A 20,608-nucleotide genomic window follows, 5' to 3' on the forward strand; every position below is an offset into this window, starting at 1 on the left:
TGATAAGGTTGAAACTTGATAATAATACTAATTAGAGTTGCCAGGCTAATTGTGAACCAACCATATCCTATATAGTTTTGAAACCTATTGCATACCTAGAATATATGTCCCACTTATAACCAATGAAACACCATATAGACAGGTCATGATGGCGTCGCGAGCGGTTGCTGGTGTTGAGCTAGGGCACCCGAGCCCTACCTTGTGAGTGTTGTTTCTAGGCCTGCATTCGGTGGGGAGGGGTGAGAGGTTGAGTGCAAGGTTAGGCGATGCCTTGGTTGGTCAGGCCGTGTGTTGGTGGCTGCGGGGGGGTCGGTTGGGGTGTGGGTGCTGGGTTCAGGGGTTTTGGTTCTGCGTTGACGGGTTCGGGGTTTTGGTTCTGTGTTTGGGGGGTTTAGGGGTTTCTTTTGTCTTTGTCTTTTCTGTGGGGTTGGGGGTTGCATTCTGTGCTGCCTCTCGGTGGTGCTTGGGGGGGTGGTGGTTTCTTTTTTTGTCGGGTTTCCTTGCTTGACCCTTTTGGGGTGGGGTTCTTGGGAGGATCAATGTTGAGTTTGGTGGAGATGCTTCGAAGGAACATCCCGTCTTGGATTTCTGGGCTGTAGTGGGTTCAAAAATTCCATCCCAAAGTATCAAGACTTTTGATAATAAACTTTTTGCCTCAAATTCAAGGTCTGGCAGTGGTGGTGGCTCTCAGATTACAAAGATTAATGGTTGTTTGGAGAGATGCAATGAGAGGCTGAGGTTGGTTATTCCTCTAGAGATGATAGTTGAAGATGTTAAATACTTTTCAAAACACTCGCTATATTGCAAGTTTTTGGGGATGAGGGTTTCCTTGCAGTTTTTGGAAAATTGGGCACAGAGGACTTGGGCACCGGAAGGGGAAATGGAGATCATGCTGCTGGCAAACAACTACTACATGGTTACTTTTAATTGCATGGACGATCGTAATAGGGTTTTTAAAGGAGGTCCATATTTTTACAACCAGGTGGGGTTGTTTACCAAACCTTGGCATGTAGGGTTTAACCCTTCGGAGGATCTCCCAAATAGGGTACCAGTGTGGGTTCGCTTACTGCACTTTCCAGTGGAATGTTGTCAGGAGGATGTATTGAGGATGCTTGCTTCATTTCTAGGGAAGCCAGTGGGGCCTTCAATGCAAACCATGGGGAGAAAGGTAATGACTTTTGCTCGTATATGTGTTGAAATTGATCTTAGCAAACCCTTCCCAGATGCTATAGATATGTGTGCGGGCTCTTAGTCTTGGGTGCAACAGCTGGATTATGAAACTTTACCATTTCAATGTCGTCTGTGTCATGAGTATGGTCATCTACAACGCAAGTGTCCTAGGTATAAATCGGTGGTGAGCCAACCTCAGCAATCGACCAATAACCTAGATGGGGCTGATAGAGGAAAGGTTGCTTTGTCGGATGGGGTTGGGGGTGCTGATGGTTTTGCCTCTGTTAAGACTAAGAATAGGAATCAAGGACAAAAGAGGTCTTTGCAGGAGAGACAGGAGGAGGATACCTTTAACAGATTCGAAGCCCTGGATGACCTTAGCCAACAGGAAGTGAATCTGAGGTTAACCCCTTTGGATCAAGGTGCTTCAGGGGTGGTTCCAGGAAGCGTGATCAGGGACTCTACTCAGGCTCCGCAAGTGGGTGGAAGCCAGCATATGGAGATGGATCAACCAGTAGTGGTCTAGTTGGGATCCACTTCTGGTGCAGAAGTGAATTTGGTTGGGGAGGAGGGTTCTCTGATAGCTCAAAATTTGGAATCGGCAGAGGGTAAAAGTCATAAGACCCCCGCACACCTAGGTCTTCATCAGAAAGATATTAAGAAAGGTTCTGCAGAGAAGAATTTGAAGGTTGGCAGAAAGAAGGATTTGAATAAGATCAAGTTGATGGGGGAAAATTTGGTTGAGTCAGGGTCAGTTAAGACTCTGGATTCTCACTTTTCCAATCTTCCAAAATGATTGTACTATCATGGAATGTAAGGGGCTTGAACAATGGCCCTAGACAAAAAGTTGTTCGGGAATTGATTAGGAGTCATTCTCCTGATGTCTTGTTCCTACAGGAAACTAAAATTTATGTGGAAAGTATGATGGGTGTGGTGCCGAAGCTGTGGGGGCGAGGCGAGTGTCAGTGTGTGGGGGTAGCTGGCTCCTTTGGTGGGGTGGCCTGCCTTTGGAACCCCTTAAGGATTTGTCCTATCTAGTGGGTTGCTTCCAGATCTTCTTTGTTCGGAGTTTCCTATAGTCTTGAGACTGGGGAATGTATTTTGTTCACCAACATTTATACCCCCACTGATCTTCTGGGTAAGCAGAATTTATGGTCTCACATTTCTTTAATGCAAGGACTATTCCCTTTTCACCCTTGGATTATGGCAGGAGATTTTAATGACATTTTAGAGTTGTGTGAGAAGAAGGGTGGCGTTAAGCTTTTGGAACCTTCTTCTTTCCTCCTTCAGGATAGTATATCTTCATTAAATCTTGTTGACATTAAGCCTGGTAATGGCCTGTTTACTTGGAACAATGAGAGGGTAGGGGAGTATTGGATTGCAGAGAGGTTGGACCGCTTTGTGGTTTCTAGTTTTTGGGTTGGTGGGGGTTGGTCCACATGTTTGGCGATTCTTGACTAGAGAGGGTCAGACCATTGGCCCATAAAGCTAGTGTCTTCTTTTTCTCGGGTCTCTTGCACTCCTTCATTCAAATTCCAGCTTATGTGGTTGCAGGATCCTTCTTTGTAGGATCATGTTGCAGGATGGTGGAGGAAAGGGAGGCCAGCCTTTGGCACTGTTATGTACACTTTTGCCAGGCAACTGCAATTTGTTAAGGTTCAGCTTAAACGATGGAACCGCCAGTGTTTTGGGAATATTTTTCATGCTAAGAAGGATGCTCAATTAGTGTTGAATGACATTACCAGGGAGATAAGAGAGCATGGTTTGACTGAAGCCTTTCTTAGGGAGGAAGACAAGGCTATTAAGGATTTAGAGGAATGGGAGCTTAGGGAGGAAATCTATTGGAAATAGAGAGCTCGTATTGATTAGCTTCAAGCAGGGGACAAGAATACTACGTTCTTCGTCAACTCAATGAAAGTAAGAAGACATGGTAATTCTATTCCTGTTCTGGTCAATGATAGAGGTGAGTAGTGTTTATTCTTGCAGGAGATCTCTAGGGAGGCTTTACAATATTTTCTGTCCATCTTTAGCGAGGATAATCAGGGGGATTCAGACGAGGAGAATTAGGTTCTCGCTTGTATTTCTTCTATAGTTACTAGGGAGATGAATGAGCAGCTTATGGGTCCTATTCTACTAGAAGAACTTGAGAAGATTGTTTTCCTCATGAGGAAAGGAAAAGCCCCTGGTCCGGATGGGTTCCCAATTGAGTTCTTTTAAGACTTCTGGGATATTATCAAATTGGACTTGTTGGAGGTGGTCCAAGAGTCTCAAAGGAACAAGCAGATGCTTCATGCTTTGAATGCAACTTTCATTGCACTAATCCCCAAGTGTGATGGGGCTAACTGATTAGGCCAGTTCCGTCCTATCTCTCTCTGTAATGTGATCTATAAGATCATTTCTAAGGTGATAGCGGAGAGGTTGAAGAACTAGCTTAGGGATGTCATCTCTGAGGAGCAGAGTGGGTTTGTGGAGGGTTGCCAAATTTTGGATGGGGTGGTCATTGCTACTGAGACCATTCACTCTATGGCGGCTTCCAAGGAAAAAGCTATGTTTTATTAAGTTGGATATGGCTAAGGCCTATGATAGAGTTCGTTGGTCCTTTCTCTAAAATATCCTTAGGGCCTTTGGCTTTGCTGATGAATGGATTCAATGGGTTATGAGTTGTGTTACGTCTACCTCTTTCTCGGTACTAATCAACAGAGATCATACAGAGTTGTTTAGTGCTTCTAGGGGTCTTCGCTAGGGGGACCCCTTCTCCCCATACTTATTCATTCTTTTAGCTGAGGGTCTGGGGAGGTTGATTAAGCATAATGTGGGTTTGGGGATTATTCAAGGTTGTAATTGGGGAATTGACTTGCATCCTCAATCCCATTTGCAGTTTGTTGATGACATGACCTTGATGGGACTAGCCTGGATTAGAGAAGCCTCAAATCTGCACAAAGTTTTGGATGTTTATCTTGTGGCTTTGGGTCAGTTGATCAATGAGGATAAATTTTCCATTATCTTTTTCAACACTCCAGGAAATATCCAGAGGAGGATTGCTCATATCCTAAGATTCCAGGTCGGTTCTCTCCCCTTGACTTATCTGGGTATTCCTATCTCTACTGGTAACCCTCCCATGGATTCATGACAAGGTATATTGGATAAATTTCGCATGAATGTTGAGCATTGGACTCATAGATGGTTATCTTTTGCTGGGAGGGTTCAACTGATCCAGTCGGTGGTTTAGGCTCTTCCGATTTATCGGTGTATGCTCCAAGTGGCCCCTAAGTGGTTCCTGAAGGGTTTGGATTCTCTAGCAAGGCAATTCTTATGGGAAGATAGTCTGTCCACCTACAAATGGTGCCTTGTCAATTGGGACGGTGTGTAGCCTGAAACAGTCGGGTGGGCTTGGCTTAAGGCAGTCTGTTTTATTTGGGGAGGCTTTGGCGGCTAAATTGTATTAGAGATGGTGTGTTGAATAGGACCGAGGTTGGGCTAGAATATTGACCCACAAATACATGCAGAGGATACCGAAGGAGGAAATCCCAAGTTATCCTCTTGAGGGAAAAGGTTCTTCAATTTGGAGTACTCTCAAGAAAGGGGCCTCTCTTATAAAGGCAGGATTTTTCTGGATATGCAAGAGGGGGGAAGAGGTGCTTTTCTGGTTCGACTCGTGGGATGGGTATCCCCCCATCATTGATCAGTTTCCCAATCTTGGGACTCTTTTCTAGAGGTTCCTGGAGGCAAGATGGTCTAGGGTGAGAGACTTTAAGGCTATTTATAGGTGTGGGCGTTTGGGGTTGGAGCGGTGGAAGACTCCTAATGAATGGCCGATTGCTGATATGGATAAAGAGTGTGTTGAACTGTATAGCATCTTGGCAAGTAGACATTGTAGCTCCCTTAAGGGTAGGGATAGACTTGCTTGGTCCTCGAATCCTAAGGGCGTTTTCACTGTTGCTAGGGGTTACCAGGAGCTGTTGTCCTGGAGATTGGAGGGGAGGGAGGTGCCTTGGTGGAAACAGGTGTGGAATAATTTTTCTTGGCCGAAGTGTAACTGTTTCACTTGGACTTTGGCTTTGAATAGATGTCTTACTTGGGACAACATTCGTAAGAGGGGATTCCTTGGGCCTTCCATATGTGTCTTGTGTGGTAATGGGGAAGAGGATTCCTCGCACCTTTTCTTCAGATGTCCTTTCTCGTTGCTAATTTGGCATTACTGGTGGGGGGTGTGGAAGCATCCTTGTGTTCATGCAGATTCTTTGGTGGAGTTTTGGAGTAGTTTGGGCAGGCCTCCCATCCTGTCCTCTTTTCTCCAGACTATCTAGAATGTTGGGCCTATTTTCATCCTTTGACAGATCTAGCTGGAGAGGAATATGAGGATCTTTAGGGAGGTCAGATTGTTAGTTCAACAAGTGTGGAATATAATCATTGGTATGATTCGGGATACAGTGGAAGCTAAATGTGTGGTGAATTTTCCTTTGGATAGAGGAGAGACTAATATTGTGAATAGGTTGGGTCTGCAGGAGATGTCACCTGCCTTGGCATGTGTCAGGAGAAATAGACATGCTATGAAGAAAGTTCAAAGGATGGGAAGGTGGACACCCTCTCAGGATGAGTTCATCAAGATTAACACTGATGGTTCCTCTAGGGGTAATCCGAGTCCTGCTGGGATTGGCGGTGTTGGTAAGGATAGTAGGGGAGAGGTAGTCTTCTTCTTCTTGGTTCATAAAGGGTGACAGTCTAATAATTTTATGGAGGGATTAGCAATTTTCTATTCCTTGGAGTGCGCCTTGGAGATGGGGTGGCAACAGGTTATCTGCGAATCGGATTCGCAAATTATTGTTAATTTACTGATTGAGCAGAAAGTGAGTGGGGTGCATTGGCAGTTGGCAGGGATCGTTCACCAAATTCTTGATATTTGCTCTATGATGGAGAAGGTGTCTTTCATCCACATTCCTCGTGAATGGAATAGAGCAGCTGATTGTTTGGCTAAGTGGGCTTTAGAGCATGATGATGACTGGAAAGTTGAAGGGTGGGAGCAACTTTCCTCGGATTACTGTCTGGACCTGCATAAGATATTTGCTGAGGATATGGATAGTTATGAAGCCGACTGATTTTGGGCTGGGTTTGTGGTCCCCCCTGGGGCTTTGAGACTCTGGTTCTCTCTTGGGTTGGGCGGGTGTTCCCCTCTTGGGGCTTTGAGACTTTGGTTCTTTGTTGTAATTCTTGATTAAGTTCTTCAATAAAGTTTTTACCCCTTTATTAAAAAAGAAACACCATATAGACAAACCAAAAAAAACAAAACCACCAAAACCCTAAAATACCAACTAAACACATAAGGGTGGGGAGGGGCAAATTACATCACCCACTCCTTGCCCCACCATCACAATCAAGAAATAATCACATAAATAGTTAAAAGTATACCTCATTACATACGTAAGAATTTCTTGAGTTTAAATATAACATTCTCTCAAATCCATTAAATTATTTTCTTTTTATTATAATCAACCTAAATTATTAAAATATTTTATATACAAATATTTATATAATTGATATTTAAATTTTGCATAATTGTATTTGCAAAAACATTTATAAAACATTCTTGAAAACATTTATTTTTTGACATCATCTTCATTCCTAAATGGCTCATAGATTTTATGTTTTTGACATTCTTGTAAACATATATTTAAACTAATTCCTCACTCATTCTTCTATTTAATACCCCATTTTATGGGGTTCCTCCCATAGTGTGTTGGTTAAGTGGCAATGTTGTTGTTGTGACCATGAAGGTATCGTTCCACAACTTTGTGTCATCATTTGATTATATAAAAAATTTACCCAACACTTAAAAAAAACTCCATTTTATACATAATCTCTTTCTCTATCCAACTCTTTCATTATCACTTGAAACCTACTTTCATTACGTAAATTTAAATATTAAGTTAATTTATATATGTGTGTGTGTTTTATTATTGTGATATTAAATGCATTTAGATTTTATCTTTGATATTCATAATATAATAATAAACTTAATCTTAAATCTTGTTAATAATTATTTTTTCTTCTTAAGATTATATTATTTTAATTATATTTACATAATATTAATTATAACTCTTCATTTTAAATAATATTAAGTTGAGTCTGGGGTTGACCCCACAGTGCAAGGGTAAGTTGCAACCCACTTTTGAGAGTTTGATAGGTGTGGCATAACAGATAATATGAAAAAGGGGCTCCTCTGAAATTTAATTTTTAAATATAATAATATTATTAAATTTATTATTTTAATTAAAAATAATTATGATAATTTTTTTAACTTATTTTATTTTAATTTTTTAATAAAATTTTAATTCACTATAATTCTAATAATATAGTAGAAATTTTAAAATTAAATCTAAATTATAATATAAAATAGGAAAAAAACCACGGGAATCAAGGTGGAAATCACAAAATTTTAATCACTATTTAAAAAAAACAAACTTCTATTAATGGTTTTTGTACGACCTTTACTTGTTTTCTATCTCATAACAAATATCTATTTTCCCGCACATTATGTTCAGGGATGAGAAAGTATTATACACATTATATTTTTTCAGGTATGAAACAATTTTGCAAAGCGCGAGACAACTTTTCGGAAAAAAGTAGTGTGACAAATCCACTTATAACAAAAGCCTATCGGCTAATTATATCTAATCATCCATTTCTATTAGATAATTTGATTATCCCTTATCATATCCACTCCCTCCCAAAGATAAATATCATATTTTTAAATTATTATAATGAAGAAGATAAAAATACCAAACGAGATTATGGAATAAAAATTAATTTAAAAGATAATATGGAGGATTCACAATCTTCGTTGCTCCTTAATAATTTAAAATATCTTGCCATCAATATCAAAATAAAAAAGTAAATGGAATATTTTGCTTGAGTTGCACTCAAATGACATCCGATGAAGCTTCTCAAAGACGTGGATCCCAAGGAAGCCCCAAGCCTAAGTTAGACACATATATATATATATTATACTCTTAAAAATAAAAAATTAAAAACAATAGACAAAGGTGAGCTGTAAAGGCCATAACGTGGGTTTAACATGGGTTTATCCATTTCAATAATTGTAACAACAGATACAAAAACAAATACCAGATTCAATGTATCTCAAGTTGAGGCTAAATGTTCCCAATTGGAATCTCCAATCCTAATTGTGATTCCCCTTTCACATAAAGTCTATGTCAAACTTGGTTGATATTTTAATATATCAAAGCTCTTACGTCTCTTCTACCACCACAATTAAATACCCTCCAATTGGAATTTTTATTAATTTTTTTATAGGGAATCTTCAATTTGGTTTATGATTTTTTCAATCAAGTTTACTGATCCATAGTTCATATTTGACCGAGAATTGATCTTTTGTGAATATGAATGTTTTCATTTCATTTATCACATTTTATCACATTTAATATTTAATATTGACAAACATAAAATTTTACGTTTATTATTTTAAATATTTCAATTTAGTTCAAATATTTATTTATAAAAAAAATTAAAATTATATTATTTAATTTATTAGATATTCAATTGTGTAGGTCTTTTTTGTTGCATCAACATTTGGAGTCACATTCCATGATTCATCATGGGATAGAGAGTTGTAGGAGAAAAATGGTTTCCATTTCACCTTCTTTGGCCTTTTTAACTTGTCAGGGTCTAGGATTTTAACAATTTTCCCCTACAACTCTCTCGTCCTTGAATCACTAAAATTCATCATAGATTGAGAGCCGCTATTCATCATAAGATGAGATAGCTATAGGAAAACAATGGTTTCTTTTCACCTTCTTTGACCTTTTTAACTTGTATTCTACATTGTTTTGCTGGCTATCACAATAGACTGTGGAGATCTAATATCTAGAATTATTAGATATTACAAAACCTCATGTCATGTAAACCAAATATCCATATTAAAATTATTCTACACTGTCTTGTTGGCTTCTCGATTTAACTGTGTTATCACATGACAACTAAGATTTTCTAGAAAGATTTCTAACCCCATAACCTATTTGGTAGTCATTGTTTGTTTGTCGAGTTACAAGTTAGGAGTCATCCAAAACATGAAGCATTACGTGATTACATGAAAACTAAGATCTTCTAGAAAGATTTCCTAACTCCTTAATTAAATTTAACATGTGAACATGTGTGATCATTTTTTTAATCAATGTTTCGGATCATGCCCCATGATCCATCATTAGGATGAGAGCTTGAAAAAAGAAATGGACCATTGAGCATGATCCACACAGGCAAATCCAAAAACCAACAAGACAATTTATCACATTTTATCACATTTAATATTTAATATTGACAAACATGAAATTTTACATTTATTATTTTAAATATTCCAATTCAATTCAAATATTTATTTATAAAAAAAATTAAAATTATATTTTTTAATTTATTAGATATTCAATTGTGCAGGGCTTTTTTGTTGCATCAACATTTGGAATCACACTCCATGATTCATCATAGGATAGAGAGCTGTAGGAGAAAAATGGTTTCCATTTCACCTTCTTTGGCCTTTTTAACTTGTCAGGGTTTGAGATTTTAACAATTTCCCCCTACAGGTCTCTCATCCTTGAATCACTAAAATTCATCATAGATTGAGAGCCGCTATTCATCATAAGATGAGATAGCTATAGGAGAACAATGGTTTCCGTTTCACCTTCTTTGGCCTTTTTAACTTGTATTCTACATTGTTTTGCTGGCTATCACAATAGATTGTGGAGATCTAATATCTAGAATTATTAGATATTACAAAACGCCATGTCATGTAAACCAAATATCCACATGTAAACCAAACATCCATATTAAAATTATTCTACACTGTCTTGTTGGCTTCTGGATTTAACTGTGTGATCACATGACAACTAAGATCTTCTAGAAAGATTTCTAACTCCCTAAGTAAATTCAACATGTGAACATGTGTGAAAAGAACCTATCTATTAGTCATTGTTTGTTTGCCGAGTTACAAGTTAGGAGTCATCCAAAACATGAAGCACTACGTGATTACATGAAAACTAAGATCTTCTAGAAAGATTCCTAACTCCTTAAGTAAATTTAACATGTGAACATGTGTGATCAATTTTTTCATCAATATTTCGGATCATGCTCCATGATCCATCATTAGGATGAGAGCTTGAAAAAAGAAATGGACCATTGAGCACGATCCATCCACACAGACAAATCCAAAAGCAAGCAAGTCAATTTATCATAGAATGTAGAAATTTCATGAAATTAATTATTCTACACAATTAAAATCTTCATTCCAAAATTAAAAAAAATCAATACACAATTAATTCCAACAATTTTACTCCACAAAACTTGATTGTGATAAACAATTTATTAAAAAACTAAAAACAAACAATTTAAAAAAAAACTAAAAAACAAAAATTAACGTGGAAAAAAATACGACAAAAAATTTATCGCCTTAAATAATAAAATAAAATAACAGAGACCAAAATTAATCGCTGATGACGTGGCGACCAATTGTTCATTCAAACTGAGACTGACAGATATTTGGCCATTCCAAAGTCATAGGGTCCGCTAACCTTTTGCCGAGCGGACGTCAAATTCTATTTCATTCGGCTTCAATAATGCCGGCTTCGGATTTTGTGTGTATGTTATATACTCTGGATGCATATAATGTTGTATACTGCAATTACAAATTGGCATTTTTAGCTGGACTTGTCGGCCGACGGGATCAAATGTTTCTGAAGAATTGCAGAGCTTCTGATACGGATTCCAGGTGTGATTTGCATTGAGAAATTTTACTCCAATGTTTTTTTCTGTCGGCTGATAAAAGTTTAGCTTCGTAGTCATAATTAGAATTCCCCTCCGTTTGGATTATCTTTCTGTATACATTTAGGCAGGGAACTATAAATTGTCAAAAGCCTGAAAATTTGTATGGTTTTTTATCGAATCAGTCGAAAGTAAAAACTCTGGGTCGGATAACAGCAGTTTCGGTATATCTAGAAGACCATAAGAAGCAAAATTAGGGTTTTTGAGTCCTTAACAATAATTGTTACAAAAATTGGCTTTGGTTGAGCTGATTTTAGTACTTTTCTTAAATTGGAGGTGTTTAGGTTGAATTACAAAAGAAATTCTGACTGATCCTTGAATTGATATTGAATTTTGGATTGGTGTCATAATTGGATACTCTTTTCCCATGCCGTAATTGGGTTTTTGGGGAAATTTGTTTGACTAGATAAGTAGAGGTTTCCTCACTAGGTTTCAGACGATTTTATTCAACACAGATTAGTTCGGTTCAGTCAATCACAGAGAGAATATGAATTGTGGACTGCATTGTTGAATTTGATTATGTGAATGTGGGCTTGTAGTCAAATCTGTTGCTTTTAGCGTCACCTGACTCGGGATATAATCGGGGTAAAATCAGCGGTTGGTGATATATAGAAATGGCAGGATTGGTGGTTGCTTGGCACTTGCCTGTCCTCCGTGTAAGGGAAAATTATGGCCCGAAGGGGATGATTTGTACTAACAACTATAGTAGTTTTGGCGGGCCAAAATTAGAAAATGTGCCAGGACATAGAAAAAGTTTAAGTTTAGCTGTAGCAGGATTGGCTTGTGAAGAAAGGAGACATGGTGCGGTCAATATGTCTCCTTCTATTGCTCCCGTGATTGATAGATGGCTCTGGATTCCTGGGGTAAGAAGTTGTCAATTGAAGCCCTTTCAACAGTCTAGGGCAATTGGTGTTTATGCACTGTCAATGGAAAAGACAACACAAGCCTTTCTACCAAATGACAGAAAGGCAAAGTCTGGAAGAGGGTATTATGTAAGATGCAGTGGTTTGAGCACAATACCCAGACCTCCACCCAATAGAGCAGATGATCCTTCGTTGGCCAATCCTTTACAACGGATGCAGCGTATGGGTTGTGGTTGGTTTTCGGTGATCATGGAGTGGGAGGGGGTGATAGTTGAAGATGATTCTGACTTGGAAAACAAGTCATGGTTAGCTCTTGCAGAGGAGGAAGGTCAAAGACCTCCACAGGCTTACATCTTAAAGAGGGTGGAAGGGATGAAAAGTGAACATGCTATATCTGAGGTGCTCTGCTGGTCAAGGGATCCCGTGCAAGTGAGAAAATTGGCTGCCAGGAGAGAGGAATTATATCAGAAAATGCAGGGTGGTGTTCAAAGGCTTCGACCTGGCTCTTATGATCTTGTGGTGACATTGAAGGATTATAATACACCAATTGCGATTGCCTCCACAAGGCCAAGAGAGTATTTGGAAGCAGCAATTGAATCTGTTGGCATGCAGGGGTTCTTCAATGTTGTTGTGGCAGCAGAAGATGTGTGTAGGGGTAAACCGGATCCAGAGATGTTCATGTATGCAGCACAACTACTAAAATTCATATCAGAGCGGTGCATTGTTTTTGGGAACTCAAATACAAGCGTGGAAGCAGCCCATGATATTTGTATGAAGTGTGTTGCTGTTGCAGGGAAACATCCTGTGTATGAACTTGGAGCAGCAGATTTGGTGGTGAGAAGATTGGATGAGCTATCAATTGTTGACCTCAAGAACTTGGCTGATATTGATTCCCCTGAGTTCCAACCGCCAGAACCAGAGCCAGAGCCAGAGCTGGAACCTGAAGTGCCACTGAATGCCAGACGTCGTTCTGTTGCTACTGAAGACAGTTGGTAGGCTTTTCATAGCTTTATTGCAATCTTCTATAGCCTGATAAGTCTCACATTATTGTTTTAAGGGTCATTCTTTTTAACTTCTTTTGACCCTGATAGTGTAAAATGGTAGGGATAGGTATGCACAATTTCTTTGTGCTTGGGTGGCTCTGTCATTTGTAAATAGAGGAAGGAAATTATCTCTTTCCGGCTTCCTTCTATTACTGTCTGTAATATACTGTTATCAAAGGATTCTAATCCAACTGTTTATAGTACCAGCTTAGTGTCTTAATTGTTTTCTATGGGGATGATGGTACATTTCACAGTCACAGTGAGATTCATATGTAAAGAAACAAGCTTTGTATCTTCCGAGCAGCATTTGAGAGTGCCATAGAAGGTTGCGACATGCGCTGCCTCTTTACAACATTGTAGGTAAGTATCAAAACCCGATTGTTCAGAACTTCAAACATTCTCTTTAAAATTTCTTTAAATGACAAATGTAATTTCAAAGTGGGGACTAACTCTAGCCTCATGAACATTCTTATTCAGTAAGAGCAAATGATTTTCAATCAAGGAAGAATATAGCACTATAGTTTTATTCTAGTGGCTGAAATGCATCTAGCCAAAATTGATAGTTTCAGATGTTTTCTCTTTAATTTTATATGCAAAGTGTCTACATGTTCAAGGTGGAGTGGGATTTTCTGTTGGGGGACTATGTTGCCAAAAGCAAAAATATTTCGAAGACCATAATGTATTCTGATATAGACTATATTCTCTATTGCCACCAATTAAAGTTTGTAACATGGCCTCAAATCTATCTGACTTGCCCTTTTTATATATTCCCGCACACGCTGCTATATACAATCTTATTAATTACCTCGTTTGGGATGCAATCCCAGATGGCATTGAATTTATCTCAGGCTACTGACTGGGACATCAACATTTTGTTGATAAAATTTTTGCCAGAGAAGTTTTTTCATCGAAACAATCCACTAGTGTTGATATTGGGAAGAAGATCTTGGATATCCATATTACAACCTTGAGAGTTGTAAATAGGAAATGATCTCGGTTACTTGAGAACAGGCTTAGAATTTGACAATAGCATTATGATGACTGTTAACTTCCATTCGAACAAATTGCTTTGTAGTACCCATTGATATGGTAAATCCTGATGACCACATTATTTGCCCATATTGGCTGTTAATACATCCTGATTTTTTTACCCCTGAATCATCAATAATGAGTAAGCATCTGGAACTTAAAACTTGTTAATTAAAATTTAGACCTTATTCTTAATTCTGGTGATCATATTATTTGCCCATATTAGCTGTTACATTTAGTTTTTTATATTGGTGGCTTGCCGGGGTTAATTAAGCCTAGAATCATGAATAGTGAGTAAACATTTAGAAGTTGACGTTGTTACTCAAATTTAGATCAATAAAATAATTGTCAAATTAATTGTACGAGATATGAGGACGAGGTTTTCCCTAAATTCGTGGTGCAAAATTTTTCAGAACTATCTTGTCTTAAAACAGTTCTGTGTTGTAGAAGTTTGAAGACAATAAAGTCAATAAATTTTCAATCTGCTGTACTCTGGGGGTTTATGTAGCGCGTTTTTTTTCCCTTCCGAATGCCAAATTGAAATGAGGTATGGGTACAGGTAAAAGTGTGCAGTATGCTAATGTGACAATTTTATTGGGGTCTGCGTATGTTTGGATATGTCCATACGAAAAACATATAAAAATCATATACATGTATGTATTTATATACATACAGCTTAAAATCAATAATTAATTTTATAACACTACATATTATGCAAATGCTAAACGAAACTATCATAAATTATACAAATTTGAAATATTATATATTAGTTCGACATTAATTTGTCAAAACTTGAATGTAATTGGTTAAAGCATTGAGTTCTCAATCTGAAGATCCAAGTTCAAATTTCAACGGATTATCTAATATAGAATTCTACATCTAGTATGAAATTATAAGTTGTGACACTTGATCTTGCATAAGTAGTTTGCATTGTGGTTGTTCGAAAAGAACTGATATTAGTCTCATGGCTGTGCTTACAACAGCTTGTATTGGTCTCATATTGATGCTTGTATGAGAAGAATATTTGTAAACAATTAAACACTAACAAAAGACTTGAGTATAATGATAAGTATTCTGAATTCATTATTCATTGGTTCAATAGTGAAATAGTATAATTAGTGATCAGTTCAATAGTGAAATAGTATAATTAGTGATCAGTTCAATAGTGAACATCATGAAGATTAACATTAGCACCATCATGTTGATTCTGATAGATTAGAAGAAATGCATGATTCAATATTGAAATAATACAACTAGTAATGGGAGTCATATGGATCATCACAACTTGCAATCCCACTTGGATAAGTATCTATGCAACAAGGATTCAAAAAAGGTATTGTTGACAACAATCTGTATATTAAAATTGAAGATGATCATTATTTTATTGTTGTTGTCTATTTTGATGACATCATTTTTGGTGGCAGTAGTGATAAAATATGTAAAAAATTTGTTGAAAAAATGAAAAAAGAATTTGAGATGTCTATGCTTGTGATTTGAAAATTTCCTTGGTTTATAGATTTCTCAGTTTGACAAAGGCAAAATTTTGAAAAGGGGTTTGGGTTTGTTAGTACAAAAACATATATATATATATATATATATATATATATATATATATATATATATATATATATATATATATATATATATATATATATTTGTGCAGCTTGTAAGCATGAATTAAGATATTAGCATGTCACATAGCATCATATAAACAACATAACAAACATAAACTTGTAATCATAGCGTTATGATCATACCATATAGCATCATATACATCAAGTTTAATATCAAAATGACAAAATATTCAAGTAACATTGTTTCAACTTTCAACAATGTAAAGTTTAATCATCAAATGGATCAGCTAATTCATCCTCCTCCTCCTCCTCATCCTCCTCATCATTGACATTGACATTAGATGAGCCAATGCCACTTGCACTTGCATTATAAGTTTGCTCGCCCTCCAAGTCATCAAGTGTCAATGCAAGACGCTTAGAAGTGGGAGCATCCAAATCAGTATGCTCTGGCTCTATATCCCACATCTTCGTTTCCTTGTGTGTAGTCACGTTGTTTGTGTGAAAGAAGACGTAGGTTGGAATGCACATATACTAAATTCTCTGCTCTTTTTGATAGCAACCTATTGCACTTTACTGAGTGGATGAAGAGTATGTGCTCCAATTTCTTTTCGAAGCAGATGAACTAGCAACCTATGAAGACAAAGTAAACAATTAAAGTTATACATTAATAAAATTAAAATTAAAAATTACTAGCAACCTATGAAGACAAAGTAAACTATAAATAAACTTGTGATAATTTTAATTAATTAAACTTGTGATAAAATTTTTATAGCGAGGGGTTGTAGGTGTTGGAAGCATGCACCATGGAAGTACCACCAGCTATGAGCATCCTTCTTGGATCTATGACGAAGTGCTTCAACACTTAGACCATTCCCATTTGCGAATTCTATGAACTCATTTGCAACAATATCTCGCAAATCATCATCAGGATATAGTCTAAGAAATGTTGCCTTGTACCCATCACATACTTCTAGATCTCTCCATGGTGGAATCCTTCCTCGTTTATCTGGAAATTGATTGCTATAGTACTTTGGTGTCAATGCATAGCCAAGAAGATGCAAATGAGTGGTCATCTTATTCCACCTTTCTACAATAATTGCTTTCACTTCTTTGAAGAATTGCTCCTCGGGGTCCTTCTCTTTTGCATTTATAGTGAACTTTATTTTTTCAAGTATTGAGTCAATGCCATCATAAATCTCACCAATGCAAGACCTATCCATGTTGGTATAGCGAATCATACTCATAATGGGCTCAGTGATACTTAAGAGATATGTAACAAGGTCTCACCATTACTCATTCAATATTCTCTCCCTATTTTTTTCCGCCCTCTCATTGCTACCCTGCTTCCATACAGTCCAATTTTTGTCGATCACCATATTGCATAGTGCCACTCTAACCTTCACAAGTCATTTTAAGACGATTGTGTTTGATGCAAAATGGGTCTCAACAACCTATAACACAAATTAATGCCAAAATGATTAAAAAATAAAGCCAAACTTTAAAGAAGAATACACAATATAACTGACACAATGATATTATGAACATTGAAATTAAAAAAATTAGAAAATGTAAAATTAAATTACTATTTCACTTACCTTCAATAGCTCCAAATTCGAAAAGGATCTAAAAATCCCTTGAGACATGTGGTGGTTTGTGATGAACATCTGGATGTCCTCAGCCTCTGCATATACATCTCTGATCCATTTTATTTTATTCCCAATCCTTTGTAGCATAAGATTGAGTAAATGGACTGCACAAGGTGTCCAAAATATGTTATCACAGCGTTCCTTAACCAACAAACCAACAACTCTACAATTTCTTGTATTGTTTGTTATGACTTGGACAACATTGCGGGGTCCCACTAACTCAATGGCGGAGATGAGAATTTCTGCAATAAATTGGCCATCTTTTACTTGGCCATCACTATCCACAGCTTTCAAAAACATTGGCCCTTTATGGGACACCGCTATGACATTGATCAAGGGACGATTTTTAGCATCTTTCCACCCATCTTAAACAATTGTTACACCTGTCTCTGCCCATGAGTCCGTTATGGGTTTCAATGCATCTTCAACCCTCTTCACCTCTTTGTCCAATAATGTTCCACGTACCTTCTCATAACTTGGGCCCTTATACCCTCTTGGAGCTTCATTAACACTTTTTATCATTTGCTCCCAATATGGGGAGCGAACTATATTGAAAGCCAACCCATTTGCACAAATGCACCTTTTTATATCTTGGTCAACAATGTCTCTACTCTCATTTTGAAATGCGGTTTCTAAAGGTCCCTTTGTTCTTTTGCATGTCAAGGGTGGTTCATTTTCAGGTTCATTTGTGGAAAAAAAGGGGTGGTCTTGTACTACAACATCGAGATGAGATGGGGCTTGCATTCCCCTTGTTTTCTTTGCAGAGGTTTGAGTCAATCTACGGGTTTCTCTCTTTTCTACCTCCTCATGCTCTTTAAGATATTTCATCAATATCTCATCTGGTATAGGGTTACCATCTTTTCCAGGGCATTTTTTCATGCCTCTTCCTTTTATTCCACACAAATGGCCTACTACACGATAATATGAACTATTACGTTCAATACCACATCCTTGGCATCTCCAATGGAATCCCCCACCTCCTGGAAGTGGGTTTAAAATGTCAACAAGCTTCCATAAGGGAGAATTCAGATCATTTCTTTGTTTTGTAATTGTTTGTTCATTGCCAACGGAGGAAGAGGTAGATGCCATTCTAGTTCCTATGGAAAGAAATAACATAAACATATTCAAAAACAAAAACAAAATAATGAAAAACAATTAATGTTTCATGTTTGAAAATTTGGGAAACAAAAATAGTTGGAAAAAAATGTTAAAAAATCTACCTCTTGTAGGCAATGGGAGCTTGCAAATGTATGGAAATGATGCTGCAGCACTTGTTGAAGCTTCAAAAATCAGTCTTCAACTCCTCCTATTTGATCTTGGAAGTCAAATTTTGTTCACCCTTTCTTCAACCTGCTCTCATAAAACTTTTGTTTGCAACACAAATGAGGTGAAATGAGTGAATATAATGTTATAGAAGTCACTTTTAGGGTATAAGTTTCACTTTTTACATGGCGGATTTAAAAAAAAAACAAATTTTGCATAAAAAAGTGTGTTTGGGCCGCCTAGCCGTCTGGGTTCAACTTGGTTTGATCTTGGTCCATCTAGGTTCAAACCAGGTCGAACACCCTCTGGGAAATTCGAACCTTGGTCAAACCAAGGCTGGACTGGACCCGAACCCGAACCAGGGGTTGTCTAGGGGCAAACCCGGTAAACTAGGTATATTCATATCATAAGCCAAGTATGTCAAGGAAATGTTGAAGAAATTCAACTAGATGTAAATTAAACAAGGATGATGCATCATCTGAAGCAAATCAAATTTTGCAAAAATCAATGATCAGAAGCTGCTTGTATGTGATTGCATCTAGACTTGACATCATGGAAGTTGTTTGTATGGTTGCAAGATTTCAAGTAGCACCAAAGGAGAAATATGTGAAGGCAATAAATATGACTTCCAAATATTTGAAAAGTACTATTGACTATAGTCTATGGTATCTTAGAAGAAAAAAATTCCATTTGACAACATATAAAGATACAAACTGGGTTGGAAGAGTTGATGATAGGAAAAATACTAGTAGTGGTGCATTCTTTCTTGGAAATAGCTTTGTCATGACTAAGCAAGAAGGAAGACTTTGTGTTTTTATCTACTGCATAAGTGAAATGCATAAGTGGAATATATTGCAATAGTTTCATGTTTTTGATTAAGTAAAAATAGGTTTTGGAGGGACCCGAAACTTTGTACAAAACAGGTTTTAAAAGGGAACCTGCAACCCACAACATGAGATATTCAATTAGGTTCACAGAATGGAACATGACCATGACAAAACAGAACAACACAAAGAAAGGGTAGAGACCCCAAAAAGAAAAGCTGTCTGGAAAGTAAAACCAAACCATGAGCCAATTGCAGGCAGATCATAACAAACAAAGAGCAACAAAGAGAAAAAGGCAACGAAAGTTCCAGCTACCCATAGGGGTAAAGACAACCCCCCTAACTTAGGATTTCCCTTTAGAACCCATCTTGTGGGATCAAAGGGTCATGTCAAAAGAAGGCGACGACCGCTTAGAATGTTTGCCTTTAACCTTAATCGAACCGTCTTCAACTTTAGCAGCCTCATCTTGCCACTCCAATGAATCTAATGTTGGAAACCCAACAACCATGGAGTGACTCGCATACGACGCAACTCCAGCAAGACCAACATGATAGGGGCTAGAAACAACCTTGGTAACAAAACCAAGCAAAGAGATCGCTCCAACAACCTCCCCAGAGACAGGAACAATCTCAACAAACCTGTCAAATCCAAAATCAGAGACAACAGGGGAACAAACAACAACAGTGCTAGAGGTATTCACCAACGCCATTGAAGGAACAACATGAAGGGTAGTAGGAAGCTAACCAGCCTCAACAACCACACCAACAAGAGACAAATCTGCCTGAGAGGGTGTCACACACTGAGGTACAATAGTCGTAGCAACCCCACCATCAGAAATCAAAGCCGATTGAGAAGCAGTGGTAGTTTTTGCACTTAAGTGATTTGAATAAAGTTGACCTTGAATGACATGAAAATTGAATATGAGCCTATTTCCATTCTTTGTGATAATACAAATGCAATCAATATTTTAAAGAATCTAGTAATGTATTCAAGAACAAAGCATATATCTTTCAAGTGTCATAGTAATGTATTCAAGAACAAAGCATGAAAAAGTTAGTAGTTTTGGAATGTCTACTAAGTTTATTGAAGCATGAAAAAGGTTACACTATTTTTATGATGTTTGTTGCTTGAAGGTGGTATTTGCCATGATGTATGTCTTTGTTTTTACTTTTGCGTTCTACTACAATTGGTTGTTAAGACTTACAGTTTGGTGCATAAATGAAGCTAGTTAGGGAGTATGTCAAACCCATGTTTCAAAAGACTGGAGTTACCAAAGAGATATCTAGAGGTGTTAGATTGAAGATTTTGTTTTATTGAAGGACTATGCAAATGTTTGGATATTTGTGCCAGCTAGAGGAAGCATGTGAGGTA

The 20,608-nt window shown here is 37.4% G+C and overlaps 1 protein-coding gene across 1 annotated transcript; it reads left to right on the forward strand.

The window, feature by feature from the left end:
- Positions 1–10,764: 10,764 nt before the first annotated feature.
- On the forward strand, positions 10,765–13,107 carry LOC131049628 (5-amino-6-(5-phospho-D-ribitylamino)uracil phosphatase, chloroplastic). Its single transcript, XM_057983686.2, has 2 exons — positions 10,765–10,942; positions 11,535–13,107. The coding sequence occupies exon 2, from the start codon at positions 11,610–11,612 to the stop codon at positions 12,852–12,854; it is 1,245 nt and encodes a 414-aa protein (XP_057839669.1). The 5' UTR covers positions 10,765–10,942; positions 11,535–11,609; the 3' UTR covers positions 12,855–13,107.
- Positions 13,108–20,608: the final 7,501 nt, after the last annotated feature.

The sequence above is a fragment of the Cryptomeria japonica genome, chromosome 8, assembly GCF_030272615.1.
Source record: "Cryptomeria japonica chromosome 8, Sugi_1.0, whole genome shotgun sequence".
NCBI classification, from domain to species: Eukaryota; Viridiplantae; Streptophyta; class Pinopsida; order Cupressales; family Cupressaceae; genus Cryptomeria; species Cryptomeria japonica.